Source organism: Poeciliopsis prolifica, unplaced genomic scaffold (assembly GCF_027474105.1).
Source record: "Poeciliopsis prolifica strain line A6 unplaced genomic scaffold, Auburn_PproV2 SCAFFOLD047, whole genome shotgun sequence".
Classification (NCBI taxonomy): domain Eukaryota; kingdom Metazoa; phylum Chordata; class Actinopteri; order Cyprinodontiformes; family Poeciliidae; genus Poeciliopsis; species Poeciliopsis prolifica.
This window is the reverse complement of record NW_026562422.1, coordinates 2,128,231-2,156,172: the sequence shown is the minus strand read 5'-3', so window position 1 is coordinate 2,156,172 and position 27,942 is coordinate 2,128,231. Positions and strand designations below refer to the sequence as shown.

General features: G+C 40.2%; 3 protein-coding genes across 8 annotated transcripts; 2 read left to right on the top strand and 1 right to left on the bottom strand.

Annotated features, from left to right (window-relative positions):
• The first annotated feature begins 3,297 nt into the window (after positions 1–3,297).
• On the top strand, positions 3,298–8,661 carry LOC129377415 (dr1-associated corepressor). Of its 2 annotated transcripts, none has more exons than XR_008607914.1 (6): positions 3,298–3,430; positions 3,838–3,910; positions 4,565–4,658; positions 5,289–5,408; positions 6,589–6,698; positions 8,004–8,661. XR_008607914.1 is itself a non-coding variant. In XM_055057332.1 (6 exons), the coding sequence occupies exons 1-6, from the start codon at positions 3,389–3,391 to the stop codon at positions 8,028–8,030; spliced, it is 450 nt and encodes a 149-aa protein (XP_054913307.1). In that variant the 5' UTR covers positions 3,298–3,388; the 3' UTR covers positions 8,031–8,661. The 2 variants fall into 2 exon arrangements, 1 of the variants encoding a protein (XP_054913307.1); XM_055057332.1 differs by having other exon boundaries at positions 6,605–6,698.
• A 128-nt stretch (positions 8,662–8,789) lies between these two features.
• LOC129377408 (activator of 90 kDa heat shock protein ATPase homolog 1-like) lies at positions 8,790–15,210 on the bottom strand. The gene is given in 10 exon segments (XM_055057318.1): positions 8,790–9,425; positions 9,427–9,556; positions 10,010–10,061; positions 10,187–10,288; positions 11,329–11,457; positions 11,565–11,656; positions 11,762–11,879; positions 11,982–12,064; positions 13,318–13,508; positions 14,532–15,210. Coding segments are annotated over 10 exon segments (1,017 nt in total). The 5' UTR covers positions 14,612–15,210; the 3' UTR covers positions 8,790–9,385.
• A 1,963-nt stretch (positions 15,211–17,173) lies between these two features.
• Positions 17,174–26,365, top strand: cdca4 (cell division cycle associated 4). Of its 5 annotated transcripts, none has more exons than XM_055057323.1 (3): positions 17,174–17,351; positions 22,168–22,305; positions 23,700–26,365. In XM_055057323.1, exon 3 carries the CDS (start codon positions 23,709–23,711, stop codon positions 24,669–24,671), a length of 963 nt encoding a protein of 320 aa, XP_054913298.1. In that variant the 5' UTR covers positions 17,174–17,351; positions 22,168–22,305; positions 23,700–23,708; the 3' UTR covers positions 24,672–26,365. The 5 variants fall into 5 exon arrangements, with proteins under 5 accessions (XP_054913298.1, XP_054913297.1, XP_054913299.1 ...); XM_055057322.1 differs by having other exon boundaries at positions 23,697–26,365; XM_055057324.1 differs by lacking the exon at positions 22,168–22,305.
• Positions 26,366–27,942: the final 1,577 nt, after the last annotated feature.

Sequence of the window (27,942 nt, the reverse complement as noted above, 5' to 3'; positions counted from 1 at the left end):
ACATTATCTATTAATATTATATAATGTTGAGATAATAGATAATAATATCTAAAATATCTAATAGTTGAATGCATTTTTATGTGATATATATTAATATATGTGATATAGCTGTATTATAATATATATTACTATATTATACCTATTATTTAGATATAGAGATAATATCACCTATTACATCTGAATATAATATATATACTTCATATGTGTTATGTTAAAATATTTGATGACAAAAACAAAGAGATCTGTAATTGGTAGTTATATGTTTAGTAGATTCTCTATTCTTATTCCTTTATAAAGAAATGGCAACAGATAAAACATTATCACTATGTGCAGAAGAAAATTATTGCTGCACGTCACACTGACCAGGCCTCTGTCAAGGTGAAACACGGTGGTGGAATTATTATGATGTGGGGATGCTTTTCTTCAGCAAAGGAAGTGCCATTAGTAAGAGTTGGTGGACAAATGGAAAACATACACCCAGAGATACCTTCACTGGTTTAGATTAAAACAAATTCACTTCAGAAAGTTCAGCCCTGAACACAATCAAGAACCTTTGGGAACATTTTAAAATTGCTCTTCTAGATGATGTCAATCCAGTTTGGCTGAGTTTGAGATATTTTTGGGAGTTTTTTTGCAAAGGAAATCTTCAACACTTTCCATTTCCCAATGAGCAAAGTTTCCAGACGCTCATCCTAATGTTGTTACAGCTGAGTAATGACCAAAGGGGCAGAAGAAAAAACACACACAGTCGGCATTGATCTCTGGCTTTTAAAGTGAAAGTTTCCAGTTTTTGTCTGTGCGCCGATTTAAAAGCGACAAATTATTTTCATTCAAATGTAGAACAATGCATAACTTTACATTAAACGATCAAATCAATTGACAACAAAATACATCAAAGTTAGTGGTTGTAACATGACAACGCGAATGAGCTCGACCCAACAAAAAAGATTTTCTTTTTGAGTGATGAGTTCTTTATCTTTTCTTAAGCGCATTTCAGCTATAGATATGGAGGGAATCAGACACGCGGGCCAGTTCGACTGTTTGTGCTTCACTCTGCTTATCAAATTACACACTTTAAAAATCTGAAAGCAGAGGCATCAGATCAGATGACATGTTTCTAAGTCTGGGACAGATGCAAGCTGCTGGAGAGATGGAAGAAGATATGTTCAGTCATAATGCGTGGAAGCATTTATCTCCAATAAACTGTAAGAGTATATGAGCAGCAGAATTACACATCAACCCTCCACAAAACATCAGGACGGAATTATAGAAAAACGGGCAAAGCTGTATTTTCTTCAAATCCCACTGGAAGGACAAAACAGTGTCCAAAAATATATGCTAATTTCCAAATTCATGTCGCTGTTGTTTTCTTGTGGCACTTAAAGGTTTTCAGATCTTCAGTCAAAGGTGCTAACCAGTCATTGCAAATTTGCTTTCAGCCGATGATCTTAATTATTAAAGGGTCAGTGTGATGTCAAATCAATTTTTTTTAATGTTTTACGTCATGTTGCCTTGTTATTCCCTCATCAAAAATATACCTGGAGTGTTTCCTTGATTCTTTTAAGCATGTTTAAGAAATGCTTCGATCTCTATGGCAACCACTCACCCGTGCAAAACCCCTGGGTGGACGTAGCTCCGCCTTCGACGGCAAAGCTCCTCCTCAGAGCTGCAGTTTCCAAGCCTCCACGCTTTAAACCATCTCCTCTTCAGCTCCTTCAGACTAGCCAGCAGCAATTAGCAAACACCTGATGGAACTGCTCATCTGTTGAGCTCGTTATGAAAACTACTTCTTAGTGCAATGCTGATAGAAATGTTGTTAAAGGGTTAATCCACGAGTCATGTCGTGATGACTTCCTGAAGGCGGAGTTTCAGGAAGAGCTGGACTTTTTAAAGAGACATTAAAGCATGTAGTCAAACTTACGTCATATTAGATGAATACATCAGGTAACAGAGATCTGGCGCAGGATGAGATCGATAAAGTTTTGGTAGGTTCGCCACCCCTGGGAAAGTTCAACACTGTTCCATGTTTTTTTTTTCCTCAATAAGATAACAATTCTCACTGAGGTTAACTAGCTTGTGTTTTTTTAACCCTTTCTAGACTGATGCATGCTAATCACTGTTTCTCACCCGTTTTTGAATTTCTGAGGCTCATGGCTTCCGACTCACTGAGCGGCCTTTCAGTCCAATTTGATACAGTAAGTGTTTCACTGCGGTTAGTAATGCTCCCTTCAGCAGCATCTTCACAAAGTCTTTGGCTTTCGTTCTGGGGTCAATCTGCACATTTTTGACCAAAACCCGTTTATCTCCGGGACACAAGATCCGTCTTCTTCCTGCTATGACGGTTCCCATCATTCCCATCATGTCTGTACTCGAAAATAGTTATTTGAACAGATTAACGCTGCACCTTCAAGCATCCGAAAAACATTTCTTTTGACATTTTGTTTGACTTTCCCATGATTCCAAACAAGAAAGCAGTGTGTCGGAGGTGTGGTCTTAAAACACATCCACAGGTGAACCTCCAAGTCAACCCACCAGAGGTTTCTAAAGCCGTGACATCATCATCTGGGCTTTCCCTTGTTGTTTAAGGAGATAGTGATCGCTCTTTATCCAAACCTCTGATTTCAAAAGCAATAATTAACAAATCTCTGGCATGTCCTTTCTCTTACTATTGTGGCATTTAGCAAATTGAAACAATTTTTGGTGATTCAAACAAACCCAACACAAAAAGAGTTTGGTTTCATTCAACTACTGACAGAGATAAAAGGGTTTGCAGGTAAACATCTGCTTTCAAATGGAAGTGTTAATATTTACAAGGGAAATAATGCATGGCTTTCTATATTGCTTATAAATAAAAATATCAAAAGTGTGGCGCGTTTGTTTTCTGTCCTCTTTATTCTGGCACTTCCAAATAAGATAAATCGGGCTTTTACATTGTCATCATTAGTTGTTTTTGTTGTTGTTTTTTTTTTAACACAAATAAAACTTCCACCTTTAAGCTCAATTATGTTTTAAGTACTTCACAATTAAATCATTTTTGACTTCAACAAGAAAATGAACAAGTTATATAAACATATTAATGACTTCATAATGCTGCAGCAACCACAACAATAATAATCTTAATTATAATAATTATTGCGATTATAATAACTATAATAATAATAATAATATTTTTGTTGTTGTTTTGTTTCCACCTCATGTGTTTTTCATTACCACGGGATAGATATCATTGCGTTGCCTCTGGGGGTCAAACGTTGACATCACTTTTTTTTTTTTTTTTTTTACCGTCTCATCACTAACTACCTCCTAAAAGTAAACAAATGGATGCTGCAGCACTCTGCTGTAAAAACATGAAAAGTGTGACTAAACAGCGGGAATTCAAGCCACGAAAATGCCCGGACAGAAGAAAAAATACAACGTGCGGTTCCCTCCCGTGAGTACTGCTCTGTCTGCGTCAAATATCAGCCGTTTAGAGTCAAACTAAACCAGCTAATAGCTAGCTTGGGCAGCACGAAGGCGAGGGGCGCGGGTTGTGTTTAAGGACTACCGGATCTGTCGGAAATCTTGCCAGCATATTGAATCAGACTATAATGAGGTAAAAAAAAAAAAGCCCAGCAGTTTTGGCTTGTCGGCTTTAGACTTAGTTTCGACCGCTATTGATGTGTATTTGTTGTGCGATCCGTGGTGAAGTTAGAGTCCAGTGTCAGCCAGTAAACCGAATTAATTTGAACAATTTGACCACAGAATTGCTTTTAACGGAGCTCCAACAAACTGAAGGTTTTTATGAAGACTGTTCTCGCTCTCTTTTTTTTCTTCTTAAATCTTTGTTATTGTTTCCAGGGTCGCATCAAAAAAATCATGCAGAAGGACACAGAAGTCGGGAGGATAGCGGTGGCAGTTCCGGTGATCATCGGTATCCTTCAAGTTGTGTAAAAAAAAAAAGAAAAGAAAAGAAAACTGACTGAGTTGTCAGTTTTACTGATCTTTCAGACGTCCTTGAACTGAGCATGGGCTTTCATCCCGTCTAAGCTATGGGAGTTGTAGTGCAAATACGTAAAAAAGCTTCCTCACCTGCGTTAGACGCGATACTTTCTCCCTACAGCTTACAAGTTATTCCTACACAAACAAATGTCATGTTTATTTTAAGTTTTAATTTTTTTTATTTAGTATGGGGATAATCAATCAAAATGAAACCTACCTTTGGACCAACTTACTATTTTGCCAACATCAGCAAAGACATTTCCGAGCTTTCTTTTGAGTACATCTATTTGCATATTCTTTACTCCCATATTTTTTTATATATAAATCTAATTCTTCCTTCACTCTCTGTGGCATCTATTCAGAATAACTTTAAACTTTATTTGTTCTAGTTTTATTTCAAATTCGGCTTGTCGTGCATATGTTGCGTATTTCACATAAACGAAATCAAGTGGAAATGGGATCCGTGATCCATTTGAAGACAAATGAATGAGTAACATCTCAGACTTCTTGAGTTGGGTTTAAATAAATAAATAAAGAAAGAAGATCTCTCCTGTAGAGCTGCAGATTCCTCAGCTGGAACAAACAGCCCGGGCTTTGGAGATGTTCCTGAAGTCTTTGCTGACCAAAACCTGTTTGATTACTCAGGCGAAGTTCAACAACATCGTGTCTGTGGCTCACATGTGAGTATCTGTCGTCCTGTGACACTGACCTCAGATCAGCAGTGCGATGGGATTTTGGGAGTAAGACAAACAAACATACACACATGTGCATCTTAGTAAATTAGAGTATGATTTGAAAATGTTATTCAGTTCAAGAAGCAAAACTCATATATTACATTGGTTGATTTTTCACATGTTAGGAGTCGAGTTCTGTTCATTTTGACGCAACATGGCTTACAGCGGGTGGAAACTCGACGATTAGAATACTACACACAATCAAAGTAAAGATGATCTTTAATACATAAATATTATGTTTTGGGCATTTTATGACCTACACAGTCATGAGGAAACTGTTCACTCAACACCCTCCAACAGGAGGGTAAGCCACACAAAATTGACTGAAGAAGACCATTGCCTACACAGCGTTGTCTCTGAAAAAAATCAGAGGAAAGTTGGGTGGAAGGAAAACGGATGGTGGGAACAGGTGGATGGGGATAAACATAGTTTTTAGAGGACTGTGAAGCTCAGCTCTCTCAAGAGTTTTGGGAATTTTGGTTTAGATCTGCATTTGTGTGCGGTTGGACAAAAGTGGGCAAAAAACCCAAAAACAAAACACACATTTATATTTTCTTTCTTTTCTTTTAAATTTAGGAAGCAGTGCATAGAGTCAGAAAAACTGTTTCATTTTCTCAAAGACCTGGCAGAGGGAGCCACAACTACAGCAGCCCAGAAGGACAACCGAGGCATGAGTATTTGGCCTCCCTCATACAGGTAGGTCAGTTCCACTTCTTATATGTAAAATGGCCGTTTAATTATATACACTCTTTGACCCTTTGTTGACCTACACCAGCTGGTTTTCTGGATCTCACTTGGGGTTGAGGAATACAAAATACCCCTCCCCTGCACAGCTCCTTCAGACTAGCTAGCAGCAATTAGCAAACACCTTGCGGAACTGCTGCGCTCATAAAAGCTACTTCTTCATAATAGAAATGTCATGAAAGGCTTAATAGCGGAGCCATGTTGTGATGACTTTCTGAGTGCGGCGTTTCAGAAAGAGCAGGAGTTTTTAAAGAGACAGTGGCTCAATCTCAAGGCATTAAGTTCCAAAGACAAATTTCTTTTAAGTCATATTCGATACATATAGCATTATTACAACAACTGAAGGTAATATAGTTACTTGTTTATGATATAAAATAGCACCATGTGCCAGGAGAATACATAATACTGCCCCTTTAATAGAGTTTTGTGGTCAATATGGATTTCTAAACAAAGTAACTGTCAGGTTTAAAACACTAACATTAGTAAAACACTACCTGGAAAGAAAGACAGAACACATCAGTTAAGTTTTACTCGCGAGGAGAGTGCCCCAGAGACGTACATCAGTTACAATCTCCAACACACTCTGAGTACGTCTTGGCTCTCAACGCCTTTTATTTCCTTAGGTCACCCCTGGTTACACAAGGACACTGTAGCTCTAAAAGGGATGGGTAAACAATTCATCACACCGCTACAGTGCTAGTTCTCACTTCCTAACTAAGTGTTAGGGATCTGTGTTTCTTTATCTTTGAAGTAATTAGTTTGTCACCTCGGATGGCCAGGGCAACATCCAGCCTGATAGGAAGAATGAGTCGTTTGCATACAACCCAAAGTCTCAGGAACTGAACTTTACGACCCCAGAGAGACAACAAACAAACTGTAACCTCAGGAGATGCAAAGACAGTACCTTGACAATGTGTATTGTTTTTGTCACTCCTTCTATGCAACACAATTATCTTGTACGTGATAATCTCGTTCCGGACACATCAAACAGAATAAATAGTCAATCTTCACAGTAACAGTTTTACAGCGTTCCAACATACATAGTAAGAAAAACAATACATGGGATAACTTACATACAATTATTCCAACAGTAACCGATACCTGTTTTCACCATAAATGTAACATTATGCAGTTTATTGTCTTTCAAGGAACAAAAAGAGCAACATCGCCACTAAAAACCCATCTGGAGAGACTGTTCCCCAAAGGAGCCTCGGCCCACACCAAACCGGCTCAGGCTCAGGCGTAAGTATCTGGTTACTGAACGCACAACGCTCACACACTCGACCCGCAGCTCAGGAGGCAGAATGGGTGTTTGGGGGACTGGTGAAAAGTTTAGAGGCGTCCATCATGGGTGTGACTGTCATATTGATTTGGACTTTCAATGGTTCATTTGAACAGTTCTTCTTTGCAGCATACGACTTCAATGAATTCCCAAAATAAAACTGCGGGGCAGAATTTTAAATTTGTAGTGGGAGAGCAAATTATAAATCCTCAGACATATTTATAGGCAGGTAGGAAGAACTAGTTATGACTTTGTTCTTTTAACATTATGTTTTATCAGTTGAGACGTTTGAAGGTCAAGTGAATTTGAAGTAAACACCAAATATAGACTGGACGTACTTTACCCTATTCTAGCAGATGTATTACAGAATGGGTTTCGTAAGATTTCTATTAGAAACAGATTGATTTGGCAAATAATTTCTGCTGCTCAAAATGTGTTATTTTTAATTATATTTGTGTAAATGTTTTCATGTTAGTCGTTCAATTTCCCAAACTTGCACAAAGCTATCTTGTTTTGTCTGGCTGATGACATCATTGTAAGATATTAAATCCGATGAGTTACTTAAGTAGTTTTTTATTTTATTTTATGGAATAGTTTTTTTACTCCTGAGTAAACTCCTGGACTTCTACTTGAGTGAAAATGTGCAGAAGTAGAGCCGCTCCACCCACCTGACACCAACTGCTGCTAAATGGACAAAAATGTCCCTTTGCATGTTGTGTCACGTGCTTTTTGTGTTGGTCAACAACCGTCTGGACACATTCTGTTTGGACCTTTTTTCACCGCTGCTCTCATCACAAACAGAAGAGCACATTTAATGTTTTCCAGCATGGCTTTTTAAGAGTAGCTCACCAACAACAACCGACAGGGTTGAGGTCATTCCGGAGGCTTCCCCTTAGCCTATGTTATTTATTCCTAAACCTGTTTGGACGTGTGTCTGCCTGGTCCAGTTGGAACAGAACAGTTGCGTCCTCGCCAGGGAACAATAAATTGGAATACATTTGACCGTTTTCTGACACGCGGCCGAGTCTCCGGCTGGAAATATCTCTGCGACTTTCTAACGGCTACAAAAAGCCGTGAGTTAAAGACATATTCACATCAAATATGCCTCATTAAAAGGCCAAAATTAAAGCCATACATGCCCATTTTAAGTATTTAACCTTATTGGCACTCTGCGTTCATATCTGAGTGAATGCGCCCTCTGTAGTTATACTAGGGTATTGCACCTTGGGGGAATTAGTACATCTTTTTTTTTTCTCCCCTCCCAGGAGTCGGAGCCCTACATCTGCTTGTAACGTGGACCTCACAGCAGCACATCATTTCTGTTCACGTCATTAGGCTTTGCAGTGACTCAGCAAAAAAGAAAAACGAAAACAAAAAAACCCCACTGTTCACTACCGGGACAATAGCCTACATGAATCTGACTGTTTTTGGACAGCAAGAGGGAAGAAGTGGAATTCACACAGCAGTTTGAATCTGTACCAACATGCAAAGCTTTGGTAAAGAACAGAACGTCCACGCAGGACGGATTCCTGCTACTGGAAATTTTTTTTTTGTTGTTCACAGACTTGAATACTTTAAGTCTACACTGTGAAATGTAAGTTTTCTTTTTTTTTGCTTGTCTGCAGATTTGAGGTTGGCGTCATGAACTGTTTAACCCCTGAAGCCCTCAAATGATTGATCTTTCATTTTGTTTCGCCGTCTTTGTGAATTATAAGTGCTTTTTTTTTTTTTTAAATAGCCATCGGGGTTTCTATTTTTACAGCACTTGTAAATATACATTTGTTTTTTAATGAAATGTGTAAATAACTCAAGGCAGGAGGTAAATAAAACTAAGCAAGAGCTTACAGCAGTTTGTTTATTCCAAGAAACTATTTCTTTAAACACGGTACTGAGCTGAAGTGAAGAATAAATAGTGGAATTCTGTTCTTAGAGCATTTTTTTTTTACTGCATATTTACATTTTTGAAGCCATATATGGTCAAACATACGCAGCTGTCTCCGGCTTTTTTTGGAAAAAAAAAACAAAACAGAACAACAACAAAAAAAACCTGATGCTGACAAACAGTTTTAATGTTCCAGCTTCAAGTCTCACTGATGCTGGTCCTGTAATGTACATGAACACAATCTCACCGGATGAGGCTGTAATACACACCGTCTTGAGCTCATATCCCCCCTCAACAACATTTTTTTAAAATGAGACATGCATCTTAGTTCAAATCAACTTTACTACAATGACTCAAAAAAGATAAGACATACAAAATGAACCATTTTTTTGAAGTGTTTAGGCTCCTTCACGAACCGAAGCCAACGCCAATTGGAAGTGGTTCACCGGATTCCTCGTTTGTCCGCCGCGTTTTCTATTCGGTCCCGGGAGGCGCGGTCCGTCTATGCACTTTTCCGAGAACCGAGCCAAACACGGGCGTGGAAAAAAAAAAAAAAAAAAACTCACGAATTAAATATTTCCAGCGATTGAAACTTTTACACGTACAGTGACGGAGTCGTTTGTTTCATTAACTCGTCCTACGTTTAAATCTTCTGTGCCAAAAAAAAAAAAAAAGAGAGAGAAAGAGAGAGAGAGAGGGCTGGGGGGCTGAGGGGCGAAATACAAAAAACAAAACAAAAAAACAAGTTATTACAGTACAGCTTCTTCAGAAAAGTCGTGCTCCATAGCCAAAAGTCTGTTGATAGCTTCAAGTAGTATCTCTTCCAGCCGCCTTTTGTTTGTTCCTCTTCGTTGTCGGGGACGCCTCTGCACTCCACCTTCAGCTCCGTCTCGCTGCTCCGGTCCAGAAACATCAGGGTGACGGTGGCGTAATGCTCTGTGGTGCAGAGAGGCAGTCAGTTTCCAAAATTCTAATTATATATATATATATATATATATATATATATATATATATATATATATATATATATATATATATATATGTAGACAGTATATGTGAATAAAATCTTCACAATGTGGGAAAAGTTTAATTTTTCAAACCACCACAAAATAATAATAATAAAAAAGATTGAATAGACCTTCTGCATAAGGAGTACCATTTTTATACACAATGTTTCTTTTTTATATTTATGAAAAAAATATGGAAAGTTGTTGCAGTCTTGACAGTGGAATGCAACAGAATCTGTCCAAAATCAATAAAAATAAAAAATGTAACTCTAAAACAACCAATCAAGAGTCAAGGGGAGGATCTTAGCTCTGTCAATCATGCCTGTGTATGAGCTGTTTTTCTCTGAAGCATAAAAAATAATATAAAATATAAAGAACCTACCACAGGGCCAGTTGTTAAACCTCCACTTCATTACTATTTTCTCATCAGGTACCTGGCGGCAAGAGGATTTGTTGTTAGTCGTCAACCATTTTCTCCATGTGTTGGACATTATGCCCCGAATAAAACATGAGTTTTCAGTGAGGTTTTCATTATAGTTGATGGAAACGTTGGCCTCACCAGCTCCGTGAATTCCCCAAAGACGTTTCCTTCTAGCAGGCGAAACTTTCCGCCCCTCTCTCCGTCCACTGTCGCAGGACTGCGTGTGAACGCCTGGACCATCTGCACACACAAAGATACGACATCATGGCCCCCAGCCAGACAGACTAACAAAAAAATGTATTGGCCAACAAGGTGGACGTTTGTCCACTAACGCACACGGGAACGTTTTTGTTTCTTCTTCTTCTTCCCTGAAACGGATTGGCGTTGTAAAAAGGTCTCACGTTTACAGAGGACCGTAAAAGAATTCTTTTTCTTTCACACAGAAACACCCAAAATGGCCCCAAATGATTTTCTTTTTCTTTTTTAACTCCCCCACAAAGTGGCGCTAAACAAGAAGAATGGAACATGTGCATAAATCATTCACACAAGATTACCAGTAGACTCAAGGGAAGAAGAAGAAGAAGAAAAAAACATGGATGGTGAACAAAAACTGAGTGTGGAGTCTTTTGGAGAACTTCTTGAAACTGCTGGAAGCACTCTGTGTAATCCACCATTGTTGTTGAGTGACACATTTGCAGTTATAAGTCACTTCATTTCTTTATTTTATTTGATCAAAAATAAAGCTAAAAATTTGACAAAAGAAAAACAAGCTGCACAAAGGACTTTTGTTCAATATTCCTAATAAAGCAGGGTAGAGGTTGGGCCAACATGTCAGTGTATCCAAAACCTAAGCATTTCTGCTGTCCAAAAATACAGGATGGTTTTTTTCTCTCAAAAATTTAACAGACATTTTGTTTCGGGATGCTCACTTTTTTCAATTCCGATACAGATATTTGAGGTTTAGTATCAGCCCATACCAATTCGATACAGGAGAATGGTGCTGAATTGACTTCAAGCTTTTTTTTTTAACAGACATAAATGTGCTAGATTATACTTTTATTTGCCACGTCTGCACCAGTATTTCACACTTAAATACATATTGTTACTGATACTTGACTACGCTATAAAGTATTCCTTCTTTATGGGGAGGAAAACAAAAAACAAAACAACATTCTTGTGGGGATGAGGCCTAAAACTGTGTCAGATACGACAGGTGAGCATTTACAGGTGAGAAAATGGAACCTAATTTGGTGAGCGGATCAGCAGCAGGATGGACTCACCTCCTGGTTGAGAAAGACTCTGTAGAGTTCAGCCGGTGAGGTGAGAAACGTGTCTCTGATGGTGAATTTACAGGTGGGGATTTTGACACCAGTGTTGACGGGAGCTGCCGTGCTGCTTCCTGAGGAAACCTGAAAGAAAAAAAAACCCGGCATTCTAATCAGTCTAGCTCTACGTTGCGTCTCAACGCCAACGCCGGGTTTTAATCCAGAAAAATTCTGCCTAAACAGAAACAGACCTGAGTTTTGTCCTGCTTGGCTTTGGACTGAGACGCTGACTGAGGCTTGGCCACGCCGTTAGCGGTAGGCAGGATCATCCCTTGCGTGAATTCTACAGTTTTAAAAACAATAGATGAATAATAATAAAATAAGACATTAAATCATTAGTTTTACTTCCTACTCGGGTCGGGAATGGTTTTCCCTGACCTTTACAGACCTGTTTTCAAAAAGCCCACATAACTCCCCAGAGCCTCCCGGATTTTCTCTGCTCCTTTAGTTTTCATCAGGTGGACCAGGGGCGTGTCGGGCTCGTCCTTGCTCAACGAAATGGAAATCTGAGGAACCGGATCACAGGGACGTGATTCAGTGCACCGCTCCACCACTGCCAGCACCACCAGGCACTCGGGATCATTAAATCATACATCTATCTGACTTACATCGAGATCCTCCATGTCGTTCTCATCAGACAAGTTTGGAACTTCGATTGAACCTTTGTATTTTACTCCGGTTTTTGACTTTCCTGTAAAAAAAAAAAAAACAACAACAAAAAAACATCAAATTCAATTTAGTTTTTGAGGGAAAAGACACTGGATGCTTATGAGACTGCTTCAATTGAAAAAAAAAAATCAAAAAATGACTAATAAAAATGTTGTGGATAACATTTTCCTTGTAAGAAGGGGTGAAACAACTTATCTGATTAATCATAATTAACTATGTTAATCATGAGCAATCACGATTACCTGGATTAATCATAATTAATTGATTACTGAAATAATGGAAAACTACTTTAATAAGTTATAAATTATTAAGTGGAGTATACAAACTTAAAAAAGGTAATTTGTTGAAAAAGGAAAAGCGATTACCCCAAACCATGCATGTATGAACTATGCATTTTGCATTTAAGATTAAAAAAAAATCCCTTTGTCTGTAAATCTTTTCTACCTCCTCAAACACCAAAACTTTAGCTTCACCCAATTCAGATTAACTGCTACGTTATTGCATTATAGGCATTAAAATGTGCATTTCCTTATGTAAAAGCAAAAAAAAAGTAATTATTTTGCTGCTCGCATTTTTTTTTATGTATTTTTGATTTAAGAAAAGGAGGCCTTAGTAGTTAAAAGAAAAAGCTATAGAATAAACCTTTTTTTTAAAAATCAGATTAATCAAATAATCAGAATATTCTATTGCTAAAATAATTGCAAGATGTCGATTTTTATCGTAAACTCCTCCATCTGCTAAAAGAAAGTCTAATTCTGCACCTGAACTATTTGCTAAGGGGGAAAGCTAATTTTTAACCATTCATGACACTGCCACCTACTGGTCAGCAAGTGAAAGCCTCAAAAATGTTCTTCACTGGTGTTGACCGGCTGGCGTGTTTCTCCGTTTCACTAACAGACAGTCAGAATTAGGTTTGTAAATCACAGAGTTCATCGACGAGTCGTTTGTTTTGTAAAGTTTCCCCCATATGAAACTGTTAAAATACAGTTTCACAGAAGAGGGGTCTGGGAAAAAGAGCTGAATGAAAATGATCAAACATGTGGCTACAAGGAGTGGGCAGAAAGTAAATCTACTTTGTGATGCATCAAGTGGCAAAACTTTCCATTTTTAAAACATACGTACAACAACAACAACAAAAAAGGCTCTTTACCCCAAAAGAAGATTGAAATGTTTTAGATTTATTTTCGACAGAAGGTTGATTCGTGTCACTTCCAAGTCGACGAACGGAGCAGCTGCTGTGTGTCGATCTCAGTTCAAACCCTGCTTTCCACTCACCGGTCCAGGTCGCTTTTAGGTTCCATTCATAGAAGAAAATTAGTTTCCCTTTGCGGTTGTTAATCGAGGCCTCTCCTTCCAACTTGCTGACTTCCGTCACTTCACATGATCCCTCGTCGTCCTCCACGCTCAGCCCGAGCAGCAGAGACTTCAGCTTATCTGAAGACCAGTTTGTTGCATCTCTTTCAGTCCTGAAGATTGAAAAAAATAAAAAAAAAGAGAGAGAGAGAGAGAGAGACAAACATGTCGAGTTGACATGATTATGATTGGAGGGTAAAAATCTTCTCTTGACCTCTGAACATTTTCGCACCCGAGAACTTGGAGGTCGGATCAGTTTGACTGGCTTTGATGGTAAAACATCATATTCCACAGTAACAAGTACGATCTTTTGCCTGGATGAAGCGACTATTACGAATCTGCAAGTTGATATTTATTTTAGCCGTAAAAAAGGGGAGATCCTTCTGATATCACCCGTCGAACATTTTAGGAAATTATATTAAAACGATTTTATTAGATTTTTGGAGTTTGTCACAATTTAGCGTAGATTGGGGCAAAGAAAATCAAGAATGTAACTTTTAAATTCAAAACTACAAGCATGATCTGGCATCAGGTAAAAGTCACTTCATGATTTAGAAAAATCCAAGAGCACTCCTTGATGCTTTCATTTCAAATGCAACAAAAACGAATCGGTTGAGGAAAACAAACAACAATGTGGTTCTTCATAGAGATAAATCACTGACAGATGAAAGGTAATTATCTAATCGAAGATCAAAAGTGAGGGGAAGCAGTGGGAGTCATCTGATTATTCCTCGAAATAATAAAAGGGTGGAGGACAAAAAATAAAGTCACATTTTCGACAAGCGGTGTAGAGTCACATTAGAGTCTGGAGTGACACTATGAGCATAACCAATATGAGCAAACTGGCTCCGTAGCGACACAGCAGACTGAATGTAACGGCAACAGACACAGCTTTAGCTGGTAAGCAGCTAATGGAAAGCCTCGGTGGCTACATGCGAGGCGAACCTGAACAACGTTAACAAACGCTTTACCGCTAACTGAGACGTTTTGCTGCAGTTAATTACGGGACTGCTAATCTCCCCCCGACTGTAGGAACGTGACACAGAAGCGGTTTGGGAGGAAAAACCACCTCGAAGCGTGCGGTTAGCATCGGCTCCAAGCTAACTGGCAGTAAGTGTCCTTTCATGTTGTCTCACCAGTGCCAATTGTTGACATTCGTCGCATCGGCTCTCTCCTCCACGATCCAGCGAGGGTCTCCTTCTCCCCACTTCGCCATGTGTGCGGATAAATAATAATCAGAGCGGAATCTTGAAAGCGGGGCCGGAGCCTGAAGCGGGAGGTCTCGCTGTCTGTCAGTCAGCCGGTGGATGTCCGCCGCACGCTGCTGCTTCTAGAAACCTCTGGCGGTGCTCCTGCGTTTATTCTCCGAACATAGAAAATGCTCGAAACGGAACTTTGTAGAAAGAGGTGAAAAAAAGAAACGTTCCCCCCTCCTTCCTCCACACACGCACACACGACCGGAAGTTGTGTATATGAGCGGTAGTTTTGCTTCGGGAATGTTAAGACCTTTTTTATATTAGCACTCTGGTTATTTATATAGAGTTTTATACTTCTATATGTCGGGGGTGAGGGGTGGCGGGATTTATTTTCTGCTATGATGTGATTTTAATTGCCGGAAGCTATGCATAGTAGCTTTCCTCTCACTGGGAGCTGATTTATAAACATAACTTCAACCCTCACTGTTCTCCAACATGGAAAAATCAATCCACCCTTTCTAACAGAAAATCTGTTTTCATGGATGAAAGTTGTCTTTGTCTGTTCACACCTTATAAACTCATAAAAACTTGCGTTAAAGATGTGATATTATATATTTTCCAGGCAGATAGTACCGTTTTATTCCACAATCAAGTAACTACGCCACCTTTACTTGACTCTACAAAATGCAGTATATGTCACTTCATAGCTTAAAATAAATTGGACTTTGCATTTTAACACCTCTGTCTCTTTAAGAAGCTCTGGCTCTTTCCGACGCTCTGCAATCAACAGGTCATCATCCTCCACTGTGTCAGTTACAACCTTTTTTTAGGAGCGCTGCTCTGAGAAGCAGTTCTATGAGGAGCTCAGTTCCACCAGGTGTTTGCAGAGTGGTGCTGCCGCTAGTCTGTAGGAGCGCTCTGAGAGGCACAAGACAGGCTGTGGACTCAGGGGCAGAGTCCCCGTCCACCCTCTGAGATCTGATTGGCCCGCCCACGTGCTGATTCATATGTATCAGCACTAGGTCACTCCTTTAGTTGGAATCATTGCAAAATAGGGAAAGAAGAAAAACAATGATACACCTAAAAAGAATGTGTGAGAAGCTACAGAAAGTGAGAAAATGGAGAAATATAGAAAGGGCAACCAGACCAGCAACAATCACCTGCAAAAATAAAAACAAGCAATAGTTTGGCATGTCATAACCAAAGTCATGTTTTTATTTATTTTTTTTTAATTCCAATACTATTCCAATAAAGCATCACAGGCTGAAATGGCGAGTTGGGCGTCAGAAAAGCAGAAGTGATGTTTGATCTGCAGGCCGTGGGTTTGTACCGTTGAATTAACATGTTGCAAACAAATTGTCATTTAACAATGCTGCGTTCTGACTTGTGAGAGGCACATGTCTGCATGTTTAATCATTCAAAGATCCTTCTTTGAAGTTTATTTCATACCTCAAAGTGTTCAACACAACATGAATAGTTAATAACTGTAAAGATTTGTATAATTTTTGGATCAAAGTATTACGAAACTGTATTTTAAAGGTTATGTTTCAATAGAGATAATGAGCTGAACCCAGACTATTTGTAACAGATGTTTTTTGTTTTGTTTTTAAGCCGTAGTATTATGTGAAATTGACCTTTTGAGCTTTACATCACGTTATAAAGAGATTTCCTCATCAATAAAAGATAACCGGAGTGTTTCCTTGATTTGTTTCAAGCACGTTTGAGAAATTCTTGAATCTCCATTCAGCTGGTTGGACCTGGCAACACCTTCGAGGTACAGTTTCCAAACCTCCGCCTGCCTCACAGAGCAGCCCTCCCTCTGTACTTCATTCAGCTCCTTCAGACTAGCCAGCAGCGATTAGCAAACGCCTCCCTCTAGCTACTTCTCAATGGTTAAAAAGCAGTTAAAGGACTAATAGAGAGATGTTGCGACGACTTCCTGAAGGCAGAGCTTCAGAAGGAATAGAAGTTTTTAAAGAAACAGAGACCCAATTTCAAGGCATTAATTTCTTTGAATTCATATTGGATGTGTGGAGAGTCTTTATAACGCCTGAAGGAAATATATCCACTTGATTGTGTTGCAATATTTTCCTATATATGTTGTGCTTTTCTTCCACTTGAGGTCGATGAGGTGAACAGTGCTCCATGGGACCAAAGTGGTGGATTGCTTCTGAAAGCAACTGGATTCATTTAGTGGTATCAGAATATAGGGGTACGAAAAATCCATGCTGGACACTTTTCTCTGTTTTCAATGGAAACGAAAGGGATGATCTTGTTCTTTTCCTTTTCATTTAAAAATGACTTCCTTTGTATTTATAGTTATGATGAAATGTAGGTTTAAATAAAATGTGGAACAATATTTTGTAACTTAACATGGCACGTATACGCAGGGTTCTTCACCAATGTTTGCTACATGTTAAGTGGTTTCAATCGCGGTGAAAAACGGATTCAAATGAGCTGAACCTACGCAAAACATATAATCGTAGGCTTTCAGTTGTTCGTTAAAAGTGTCAGTGGAGGGGAAAAGCAGGGAGAAATCATTAGAGAGGAATCCCAGGCATATGGCTGGCTTTTGTCGGCTCCCCTCCCCCTCCTTTCTCTCCCTCCTGCCGTCCGATCCGCAGCAGCAGCAGCAGCAGCAGGACGGAGGTACTTCAGTTTTTGAAGCCGTGGCATGAATGATCTCATCTGAACCTGATCTCCGCTTTCTCTGCCGTCGATCCTATGACCGAGACGGGAGTAAAATAACACAGACACGAGGTGAGTACGGCGACCCCGACCACCGGCAGCGGCGTGTTTAAGCAGGCACTGGGGCGAGCGGCTGTTATTTTTTAGGAACTTTACAGCCCAGTCGCGGCGAAAACTCTTGTTTTCGGCCAGAAAGGAGGAAGGACCGAGGAGGATGGGTGGGTGGGCGCTTTTAGCTCATTAGCTTTCCGTTTCCTAGCGTTCAGCTTTGGAGCGTTTATTTGCGAAACGGAGCGAGCCGAGAGCCTCACAGCTCCGCGCAGGTAATTTGTTTACTGCGAGAGCGAACGGTTAACTGGGAAGCGCTCCGTGAGCGCGGCTCAGAACCGGAGGCTAGCTAGCCGGCTGTTAGCTCCCAGCGCAAAATGGCCTCATTGTCGCTCGGTGGCTCTGATGCTGGAAAGACAAAGCATGCGGCAGTCACGGCCAGCAGCCCTCAAACGCTCCTGCGCTGGTCCCCACCGGCTTTTATTCGGTTACTCGTGGAGAAAACGAGGTGTAGTCGGCAGGGAAATGAGAAATCACTTTGGCCGCCGTGTTTAAATCTCGTTTATTCCGGCGATACGGCGGCGTATGAAAGTGGTGGTTTTTCAGAGTGAGGTGGGGGATGGGCCGCGCGAGGAGCCATTGACGTAAAGCGAGGCTGTATTTTGTTTGGCCCCAAAGGCGCTGGACGACTAAACACTTTAGTGTTTACATTCAGAGCCGCATAAAACTGCTGGCGACAAATCCGAGCATCGCCGAGCTGCTAGTGTCAAAATCGAGCGCTATCGCTGTTGTTTAAAGAAGTTCCTGATGCAGCCAGAGTGCTGCACGAGTCTCCATTTTGGGGTCAAACAGTTAAAATCTTGCGTGGAGTGACCCCAGCTGGATATAAATGACCTGTATGAAGATGGCCCTCGCATAAATGTTAATGAAACTGTCGTGTAAATGATCTTGATCTTAGCCACCCAAATTAGGCATTTGTAGTGGAAACTATTCAATGTAACAGATTAAAAAAACAAACTAATATGTGCAATTGCTTCGTGGTTTTTCTTTGCACGTGGAATATATTTGAACACAATTAGTTTTGAAATCCTCTTGATGAAGTGCAAATTTAAATACCATAAAAGAGTTTTGGACACCATAAATGTTGCTGCCAAGACACCAGCGTCCAAACTTTTTTTTTTTCATTTGAGCCAAAAACATCAACTCAATGTTTGGAAAAATAAATTAAAAAATCAGTATTTAATAAAAAAAAAAAAGAAAAGAAAGAAAATTAAAGTCGTGCTGAATGGGAGGTGTAAATCATTACAGCTCCAAAACTTAAAGGGTTTTTCCTCGTTTGATGTGATGAAGGCTCCAAGATTGAAGTTTTTTGTTTTTGATCCAATTAAATACTGTAGAATTTAGTCCATTCCGAGTTGTACTAAAAGTAGTACAAACTTGGTTAATTTGTTTAGCCAAGTCTATCAAATTGACTCTGAGTGTATCAAAGTCCGATTTGAATAAAAGTTAGAATTTAAATGAAAAAAAAAACATACTTTGTGTTCAATTTAATATTTTACATTGAAAACAATTAAATTTCTCTGTAACAATTTAACTCTAATTAAAAGTAAAAAAAAAAAATATCTGGATTAAAACACCCGTTTTGGCTGGTCACATTTTGTAGCATTTTTGACTTGGAGTCGGGGTCGCAGAAAACAAAATTTAATACAATAAACTTTTCTGAATTTCTTGTAGAACGAAAATAGGATAATATGTACGTCTTCTACTATATCATCTTGTGATATTAAAATGCATTCCAGCGCAAAGCGCAATCTAGTTGCTATTTCAGTCAAAGCTATTATCAAACCCCGCCCTGTTTTAAGGTCAGTGCCTTAAACTTCACCCCTGAGAGTTAGGACTCTTATTTTGAAGTAAGACAGGAAGTAGTTCTGTTTATGGCTGTGTGAAAGACGAGAATAATAAAGATGTTATCCATCTGGCTGACATCACCCTCTTACTGTGCCTAGCTAACGGTTAACTAGCGCTAAGTTAGCATCTGCTTCAAATTGCTTTCATCGCTAACTTAAACCTTTTGGTATTAAGAATCTAGACTTTTTTAAACGGTTTTCTTTACAACCCAATTTAATATTAATGGAACCTTTATGAAAAGAGAGAGCAATTTCTATTGAGCTGCTTTGGCCTTAGGATCATTGTAGAATTATACAGACAAAAATTCAAAATGTATCAAATAGTCAAATTTAGCTGTCAGAGGGATTTATCTGTTGTCATTTGCCAAAGTAGTGTTAGCAATACAAACTGACACCTGCGAAAGTTTTAACAGTAATACATGTGGGGCTGATTTAATGTGGTACAAACCATCTGAAGTGCATTTCAAGAGTCATGGCACTTTTAGCAACGTGGCTTCCTGGCTGTCTTTGATTTCTGTTTTAATTTCTCACACCTTGTTGACGTATTTTGCTAACACATCCATGATTAATTTCTCACTGTTTGGGTTGTAGGTCTCTTTCTAAATGATTTGTATCCTAATGTTGTCTATTGCCAGGAAATGTCATTTTAGGGAAGGAAGGACTCAAAAGGCCTTTCTGTGTATGTTGGAGCCATTGATGTAAATGGATTATAACTAGAGATGCACCAATCACAGAGCTGTGGCTGAATTCTGATTGTTTTTTTTTTGTTTTTTAAAGCTTTGTGTAGTTCTTTTTAAGAACTATACCTTCTTGCCATGTGCCAGCATTAATTATTTATATCGGCAGCAGCAGTGACATCCCACTGTGTGTGTGTGTGTGTGTGTGTGAGAGAGAGAGAGAGCAGTTGCAGTAAATATGGGATTTTATTAGATTTTAAAACGAAGATTTTGAGCTAATTCTTCAGGCATACCTTAATGTTGTGTGTTGCCATATTGTGGTTAGCACTACTAAGTGTAAAAAGCAGATGATAGACAAAAATAATTGTTTCTGAATCCTTTTACATCTATACTCCTTCTTTAGTTTTTGTGAACGCTTCACTAATACTGAAAAGAACTCATTTCGACATCCTTTTCCTAGAGTAAGTGTGCCCACGCTATAGTTCAGTTGGGAATAGAAACTGCAGCATTTGTTACATTTTCAGCTGCTGCTCTTTACTGCCTCAAATGAACCAAATTTTTGAAAAATCTGTTCACCTCCTCGCCTGAGGTGGCGCTGCACCAGGAACCACTGAAGGAAACCAATATGAAAATCTCTAAAGAAGACACAGAGCGCAACTTCCTTCTTCACAAAATGTAAACAAAAATGGAGTGGCGTCAGATTAGCGCTAGACTCACACATCTGCTTCAGCTGAGTTTACCCAGAATGCCCCATGCTATAGCATGCTTCCTGTTGTGGAGTGCTCTCCGGTCCTCTTGGCGTTCACATAAGCATTCAAACTGCACCAGAGTTCACTTCAACCAAAGCGAGACCTAAGCTTTTAGGCGGACCAAAGTTTTACGCATTCACACTTTCCCAAATGAACCAGACTTTCTAGGCACACGGACTGGAGTTTGATTAACACGGACGAAATGGGGCTGGTTGTTAGTGCAAACTGGTTGTGTTGAGGTCACTTATTTGGTTGGGGGAGGGGAGAAAAAAAGAATTTTTGAGTGTCTGACTGGAAAATAACCTATTAATTTCAGAAAAGTTAATAAAGTCCTCTTGTCACCAGCTAATTTCTGGGTGCATCTCTAATTATAACTTGAAATATTGCTGATTTGGCTCACTCACTCCGATCAGTGCGACACAGTGATATTGTTTTTTATACTGTGTGTATCCATTTCATTGGTGTAATCAGTGTGAAAGTTTGTGAGTAGAAATTAGGCTCTAATTCCATGTTGTATATTGTCGTTTTAATTTGAGGTGTTTGCTTAATAGCAGAATTGTGGCATCCCATAATTAAAATTTAAAGGAAGAAAGAACTCGCTGCTTGACACAGAGTTGTGACCGTCACCAGGAGAGCAGCAGTTTGTAGAGCGTTTTAGTTTCACTTTGCTTTCTAAAGGTTCAACTGCTGTGCTTTTTCTGTATCAATACATGCAATTTTACTCAGAAATGTGTTGTTTTTTTTTAATGGTTATTTAAAAAAAAAAAAAAGTCTCACGAATGGAACATTAGCACAAGTGGCTTCATTGACCTAAATGCCCTACCCACAGGTTTTACAGAGGAGACACAGCTGGACACTGTTTTTCCGTCTGGAAAACTAAAATGCAGCTCAGCGCTCAGCCTTCTGTTTGAGTCCATCATGTTCATTTAGGAGTTCAGATGACTTTTTTAAAAATTATTATTAATATTGGACAGTGTTGATTTCTTCCTGTAAAGAAATGTGTTGAAGTGGTATTTCAACAAGGAAGTTGATTTTTTTCTTTCTCTCTCTCTCTTTCTCTCTCTCTCTCTTTCCTCCCCCTCCTCAGTGAAGAGAAAGTGAATATCTTGTTCTGCTAGTTTTAAAGTCTTTGCGTGTGTAGGCCCGGAAACCCGATTCCCCTTGTAAATATCACTGAGTCATGGTGGTGTGTTATACAATAAATTACAAATGTCTTTATTTTTCATGTTCTGTGTTTTTACTCATTTGTCGCAAGGTATTGATCAGCAGATAAATACTCTTTTCTTTTTCTTTTTTTCTTCTCCTTTTTTCATTTTTCTTGATCGCAGGTTGCCATGTGAACCAGTATCATTTCACTGATACTTGTAACCTGAGTGCTGTTTGTGTTTACTGACAAAGCTCTCTGTAGTCTGTGCTTATTTTGATGCAGCGTCTGCATTTAGTCGGTAACCATGCTATTTTCGGTGGCTCAGCGGTCTGTTAAAAGTGTGGTTGTTCCGCCCAGCAGGAGTCTTGCTTCAGACTGGCCTAAAATGGGCAGAAATGGTGCTGAACAAAAGCTGCTTGTCGCGCGTACAAAAGTACTTGAAGCGCTGCAGCCGGGACCGAGCTGCATTGCTATTGCCTGTGCCTCTCAACAGGAAAGGTATAGCAAACTTTTAAGGAAATCCCAAACGCAATCATTTACTTATCACTGTAGTTCAGAGTTGCAGCTTTTTCTTCTTTGTTTTTTTTTTCTGTGCAAGTTATTTATGTCACAACTGCTTTAAGCAGATTTTTTTCTGTCCACACAGATATTACTACACCACTCTAACCTCATTACATCTGTCACTAATTTGAGTAATTACACGACACTTACAGTACCTAGTGAAAGTAATCACACCCCTTGAACTTAATGGGTTTTTCTCCTTTTAAAGAATTTTATTGGGATTTAAATGTGAAAGCGCCAGGCAAAGTTGGGCAAAATTGTAAAGCAGGACGAAAATAGTATTGCTTTCCAAATAAAAATCTTCTCCAGTTTCAAGATTTTGGCAGTCTTTAAAGAATCGGTGTTATGTAAAATTGAGCTTTACGTCGTGTTTTATTATTATTACCTCATCAAAACATACCTAATATATTGCTTTGATTCTTTCATTCATGTTTGAGAAATTCTTGAACCTGAATGCTCGTTCTCACCGAGCTCCGCCTTTTTACCCAGAGGGCCGCCTTGGTGCATCCGCAGAGTTTGTTAGAGGAACTACTTCTCTTCCTAAGATGGGTTGTAAACAGATGACAAAAACTTCCCTGATCTCTTGGTCAGGGATGCAATGATGTGCAAACTGGGCCGATATCAATATCCAATGTCAATACTGCTGTTGGGCCCGATAACTGATATTTACACTTTAGATTTGAACATCCCTACCATTTTGACACCTTGACGAAAGCAACCACAGTACTGACTTCACCTCTCAAGTTAAACTCCCCACAATCCTTTGCTGCATCACTGTCACTTTCATGCGACGCCCTCCAGACACAGATGGCAACAAAAGGAATTAAATATTGGTTGTTAATATCAGCCCAGATTTATTTATTGGTTCAATACAAATATTTTAAATGGTTAATATAGACAGATAGAGATAAAGATACTGTAGAATAAATGACCATGAACCCAACATACGATGAATCTGGGGTCCATATCGTGCATCCGTCGTCTAGATGTTCAAAGTTGTTGGAGAAAAAATGCATCTATATTTGGAGGGAAAGTATTAACTGGTGGTGCTTAATACAAATACAGTTTTTAAACGTGTCTAGATTCTTTTCAGTTCAGTTCTGTTCTGCTTCCAATAAATCCCACTAAAACACTGATGTTTCTGACAGTAATGTGATAAAGCGTGAAAAAGTTCAAGCGGTGTGACTATTTCTTTATTCAAAGCACAGTTTTCTCCTCACTTAAATTAGCCAGTGCAACTCTGAAACACTTTTATGGTTGTGAATTTGTTCGTAATGAGTTCCTGTCAGTAGTTCTCACTCTGCGTTTTCTTCCCTCCCTGCCTGCAGCAGAGAGACATCATGTTCCCGAAGGGCACCAAGCGCAAGTTCTCCGACTCCGGAGAGGAGGCGGTGTGTGGCGGCGGCGGTGATCAGGGCCCCTCGGCCGCACCGGCCCCGTCCCCCGCTGCGGCCCGGACGCTGTCGTCGTCCTACAGCCTGCAGCGGCAGTCGCTGCTCGACATGTCGCTGATCAAGCTGCAGCTCTGCCACATGCTGGTGGAGCCCAACCTCTGCCGCTCTGTGCTCATTGCCAACACGGTGCGGCAGATCCAGGAGGAGATGACCCAGGACGGCACCTGGCAGATCATGACCCAGGCCCTGGCGGCCGCCCAGTGCCCCGCCGACCGCCTGGTGGCCACCGAGGTGCTGTGCAGACAGACAGAGGCGGCGGCGGCGGCGGCGGCGGCGGCGGCAGCGCAGGCCGGCCAGAGCCCCAAACCCTTCTCCGTGTCCGGGCTGGAGGAGGGCTACCACTCGGAGGAGGTGGTGATGGACGGGGACGCCGAGGCGGAGGTCGCCATGTCGTCCCTGTCGCCCGTCTCACCTCAGCTGTCCTCGGCGACCTACCTGGCGGGGCCGTTCGGGATGGGGCCCTGCTGGGAGGACGACGAGGAGGACGGCGACTGCGATGAGGATGAGGAGGAGGACAGCGAGGAGTGCGCGTCGGAAGGCGAGGACGCTGAGCGGCACCACCTGAGAGCGGACTCCAGGACAGGGGAGCAGGTCTTCGGGACTTTTGAGATCAAGCACCCGGCGCCGCCGCCCGACCCGGCGCTGGAGGAGCTGTTCTCTGACGTAGACCCGTCCTACTACGACCTGGACACGGTGCTGACGGGCATGCAGAGCACCCCCAAAATGGGGCCTTACGACCTGTTGGAGAGCCTGTCCTCTCACGGGCCGACGGCGCTGAGCTCCAGCGCCACCTGCAGGTCCGACCTCAACGAACTGGACCACATCATGGAGATCATCGTGGGCTCCTGAACGCGATCCCAGACTATGCACAGCACAACGTGCGTGTCGGTGATGTTACAGATCCTTCCAGGTTTTGGGAACAAGGTGGGGAGCGAGGGGTGGGGTAATCATGGAGAAGGTCCTCTTTCACTGTAGAGGAGTGAATGACTTTGGGTTTTTATTAACCCACATGACCAGGGAGCAAAGTTAGCGTCCCGCTCTGTCAAACCCTCCCGCGGTCTTAGGAGAGTTTGAGAGTTTTTTATTTGCCCCTTCTTTTCCCCTTCTCTTCTACTCTCTCCAACCGTCAACATCCCCTTGTGCGCCGTGCTAAGACAGCGAGAGGGTTACGAAAAGTCCAAAACCTGCGACTGTCTGTGAGAAGGCAAAGATAATTACCTACACCGCGATGCATTCTGACTTCCTGTCGTTTCCGTCTCGTTCTAGCTCCTTCTGGTCCGACTCTTGCCTTTTTTACGTCCAGCTCTATTTATTGTTACATGGACCAAGGAACAACTCGCCACACTACATGCACCGAAACAGAACAAATTGTAAATCCAAATCTATGAATCAATGCATATTTTCCTAGAGATTTGAGCAGTTATGAATGGATTATATGTAAATGTACGTATGTGTATAAAGAAATATATTTTTTTGCATTATACGGCTTGCTGGGGGTTGGTGGGAGAGGGGGGGGGGGGATTTTGCGAGCATCATTTGATATTCTTATTTTCTGTCCCAAGCGGTTTTTAATGGTTTTAATGTAGCCGGACTGGAGGCAGTGTCTTCCCATGGACTGTCGACGCGCCGTTCTTTCATTTCTGCTGAAGCTTCACCGCAGAGCAGGAACTCACTTCCAGCCATCGAACCAGACGTGGCTCAGGAGTTTTTTTTTGTTATTTTTTTCACTTTACAGTATCCAAGTGACAAATGAAGTAGTTTGGCTGCTGCGCTTTTAATACAGATCCAATAATGGTAAGAAGCAGCTTTTATTTCTCTCTCTCTCTTTCCTAAAGCATCTGGGGGAAAACTACATCGAGAAGCCATATTTCTTTTCCTTTTTTTTTTTTTTTTCCTCATTTGTTACTACAAATGATAAATCCTCTGTGTTAACCCATCTAATTTATTGTTTATTTATTGTATTTATTTTATCTAGGTACAGACATGCCATATTGACGTATCAATTCAACCACCAGGCCCGGTGAAATTGTATTTATCGGAAAAAAAAATCTTTTCCCGGTTTAAAATGCAGTACCTATTTATTCGTAATTTTTATGACTATTAGTTTTAAAAAAAAGAAAAACAATAATAACCGGGTTAATAATAAAGTTACTATGCAGCTCTGTCATATGTGTTTCATAATGACTGTATAACTACTCAAATGTCCTTAAATTCCATTATGCAAAAACTTCTTTCTCCAAATCTGTAGAAAAATAAAAAACGTTTTTTTGTTTTTTTTTTTTTTTCTTTTTTTTTTCTTCCCAAATTGCTTCTTATGGTGAATAAAACATGAACTCAGGCAAATGAAATGTATTGATTAAAATACAGTATTACAACACGCTGAATACCTTACCACAACACTCCTGAAGGATGTCACTCTAGTCTGAATAGGAGCTAGAACTTCAAAGACGTAATTATCTTTGTAAAATGTATGCATTTTTATATCAAAAAAACATTGTAGCATCTTTGTACATATTTTTTATAATAAAAGGTGCAACTATTGACATGCGTCGCTTGCTTCCCGACTTTTTCCTTAGCAGCTCCACAGCAGGCGCTTGTGCTACACCTTAAAGTCCCACTTAAACGCTTGAAGTACAGAAAACGGTACTATGGCACATTCAGATAATTGAGGATGAAAGGAGCAAAATTTCCACCAGAAAAACACCTCAAATTTTTTGAAATCATCAGAAATTTTATAGCAAAAACGCTTGAAATTTCTGAGTTTGAAAATTTGGAAAGCAGCTGCAACCCCCCTCCCCTCTAATTTTGAGATTAATTTCAGAAATTCTCTCGAAGAAAAGTTCAGAAATTTGAGTTTTGAGATTTTCAAAAACTTGTCCTTTTGTCCTTGGTGTTTCATTTTAATAACCAATCCTGCTGTAAATGTCTAAAGAACTTCTGAGAAATAATCCAGTGGTTTGACTGGATTTTATTTAGTTAGCGGAGTAAAAGTGGCACTGCACAAAGCATCACCTTCCTATAATAACTGCCTAAATTATATCTTTGGCCAAAATTATTTTGGCAAAAGATTTAAAAAAGTCACCGCCTGTTTTTGAGGGTCAATGTTTCAGGAAGGTGATAAAATGTGAATTTTATTCATTAAAAACGACTTGAAATACACTGTTTTACAGAATATATATGCTTTACTAGAATATTATTGGAAAATCCATTTAATTCAGGAACTTTATCACCAAGTGAAACATAAATTACACCAAGATAGATGTTTGAAATGACGTATTTCAGTTTATTGTGATTATTTCCCACTTGTAGCTAAAGAAAACAAAATTCAAAATGAAAACGTCACATCAGCCCATGAATTAAAAACACATTGAATACAGAAAAGTGGGCTTAACGAAAAATGTTTTCAGAAAGATATCATCTGCCTCATCAGTATGCATATCCTAGTTATGAATTTGAGGTTTTGATGTTGCAAAATGTAGAAAAAAAGATTCAAGTGTGAATACTTTGTCTGAGCCACCGAAGGCGCAACGCCTCGACTGGGACGATGATAGAACTTGTTATTCAAGAAATTGCAAGACAAATGATTCGATTGCAACCACTCTGAGTGAACTGGATCCTGAACACCAAATGTGCTCCTGACGTTGGGAGGAACTGGAGCAGGAAGCTCCAGACCATTGCCCTCACGTGCCGTCGCAAGACGTCAGACTATGACACGCCGCACGAGATATGCAGAGGATCAACAGAGCAGACGGCTGACCTGACACGTTCACTGTGCAGGTGAGGTTTAAGACCTCACCGTTCTTAAACCGGGAAGACGTAGGAGGGAAGTTGCATCGGTGTCCCTCGGCACAGGAAAAAGGACGTTTGTTCATGAAATTCCATGTGCCTTCGTTCACTTGGATTGGCTGTCTGGGTGCAGAAATGGATAAAAGGCTTCTTGATGAGTCAGCACAAAAAGAAGGAAAAGAAAAAGGCAGAGTGAGGAAAACCACCCCAACTGGAGCAGAACAAAGTGCTGGGATATCTGGTAGCACTTGCTATTATCCCTAAAATCACACAAAGTACGCCGTCACATCTAGTTGTGCTCAAAAGTAACAGAATAAATGAGCATAAAAATCTT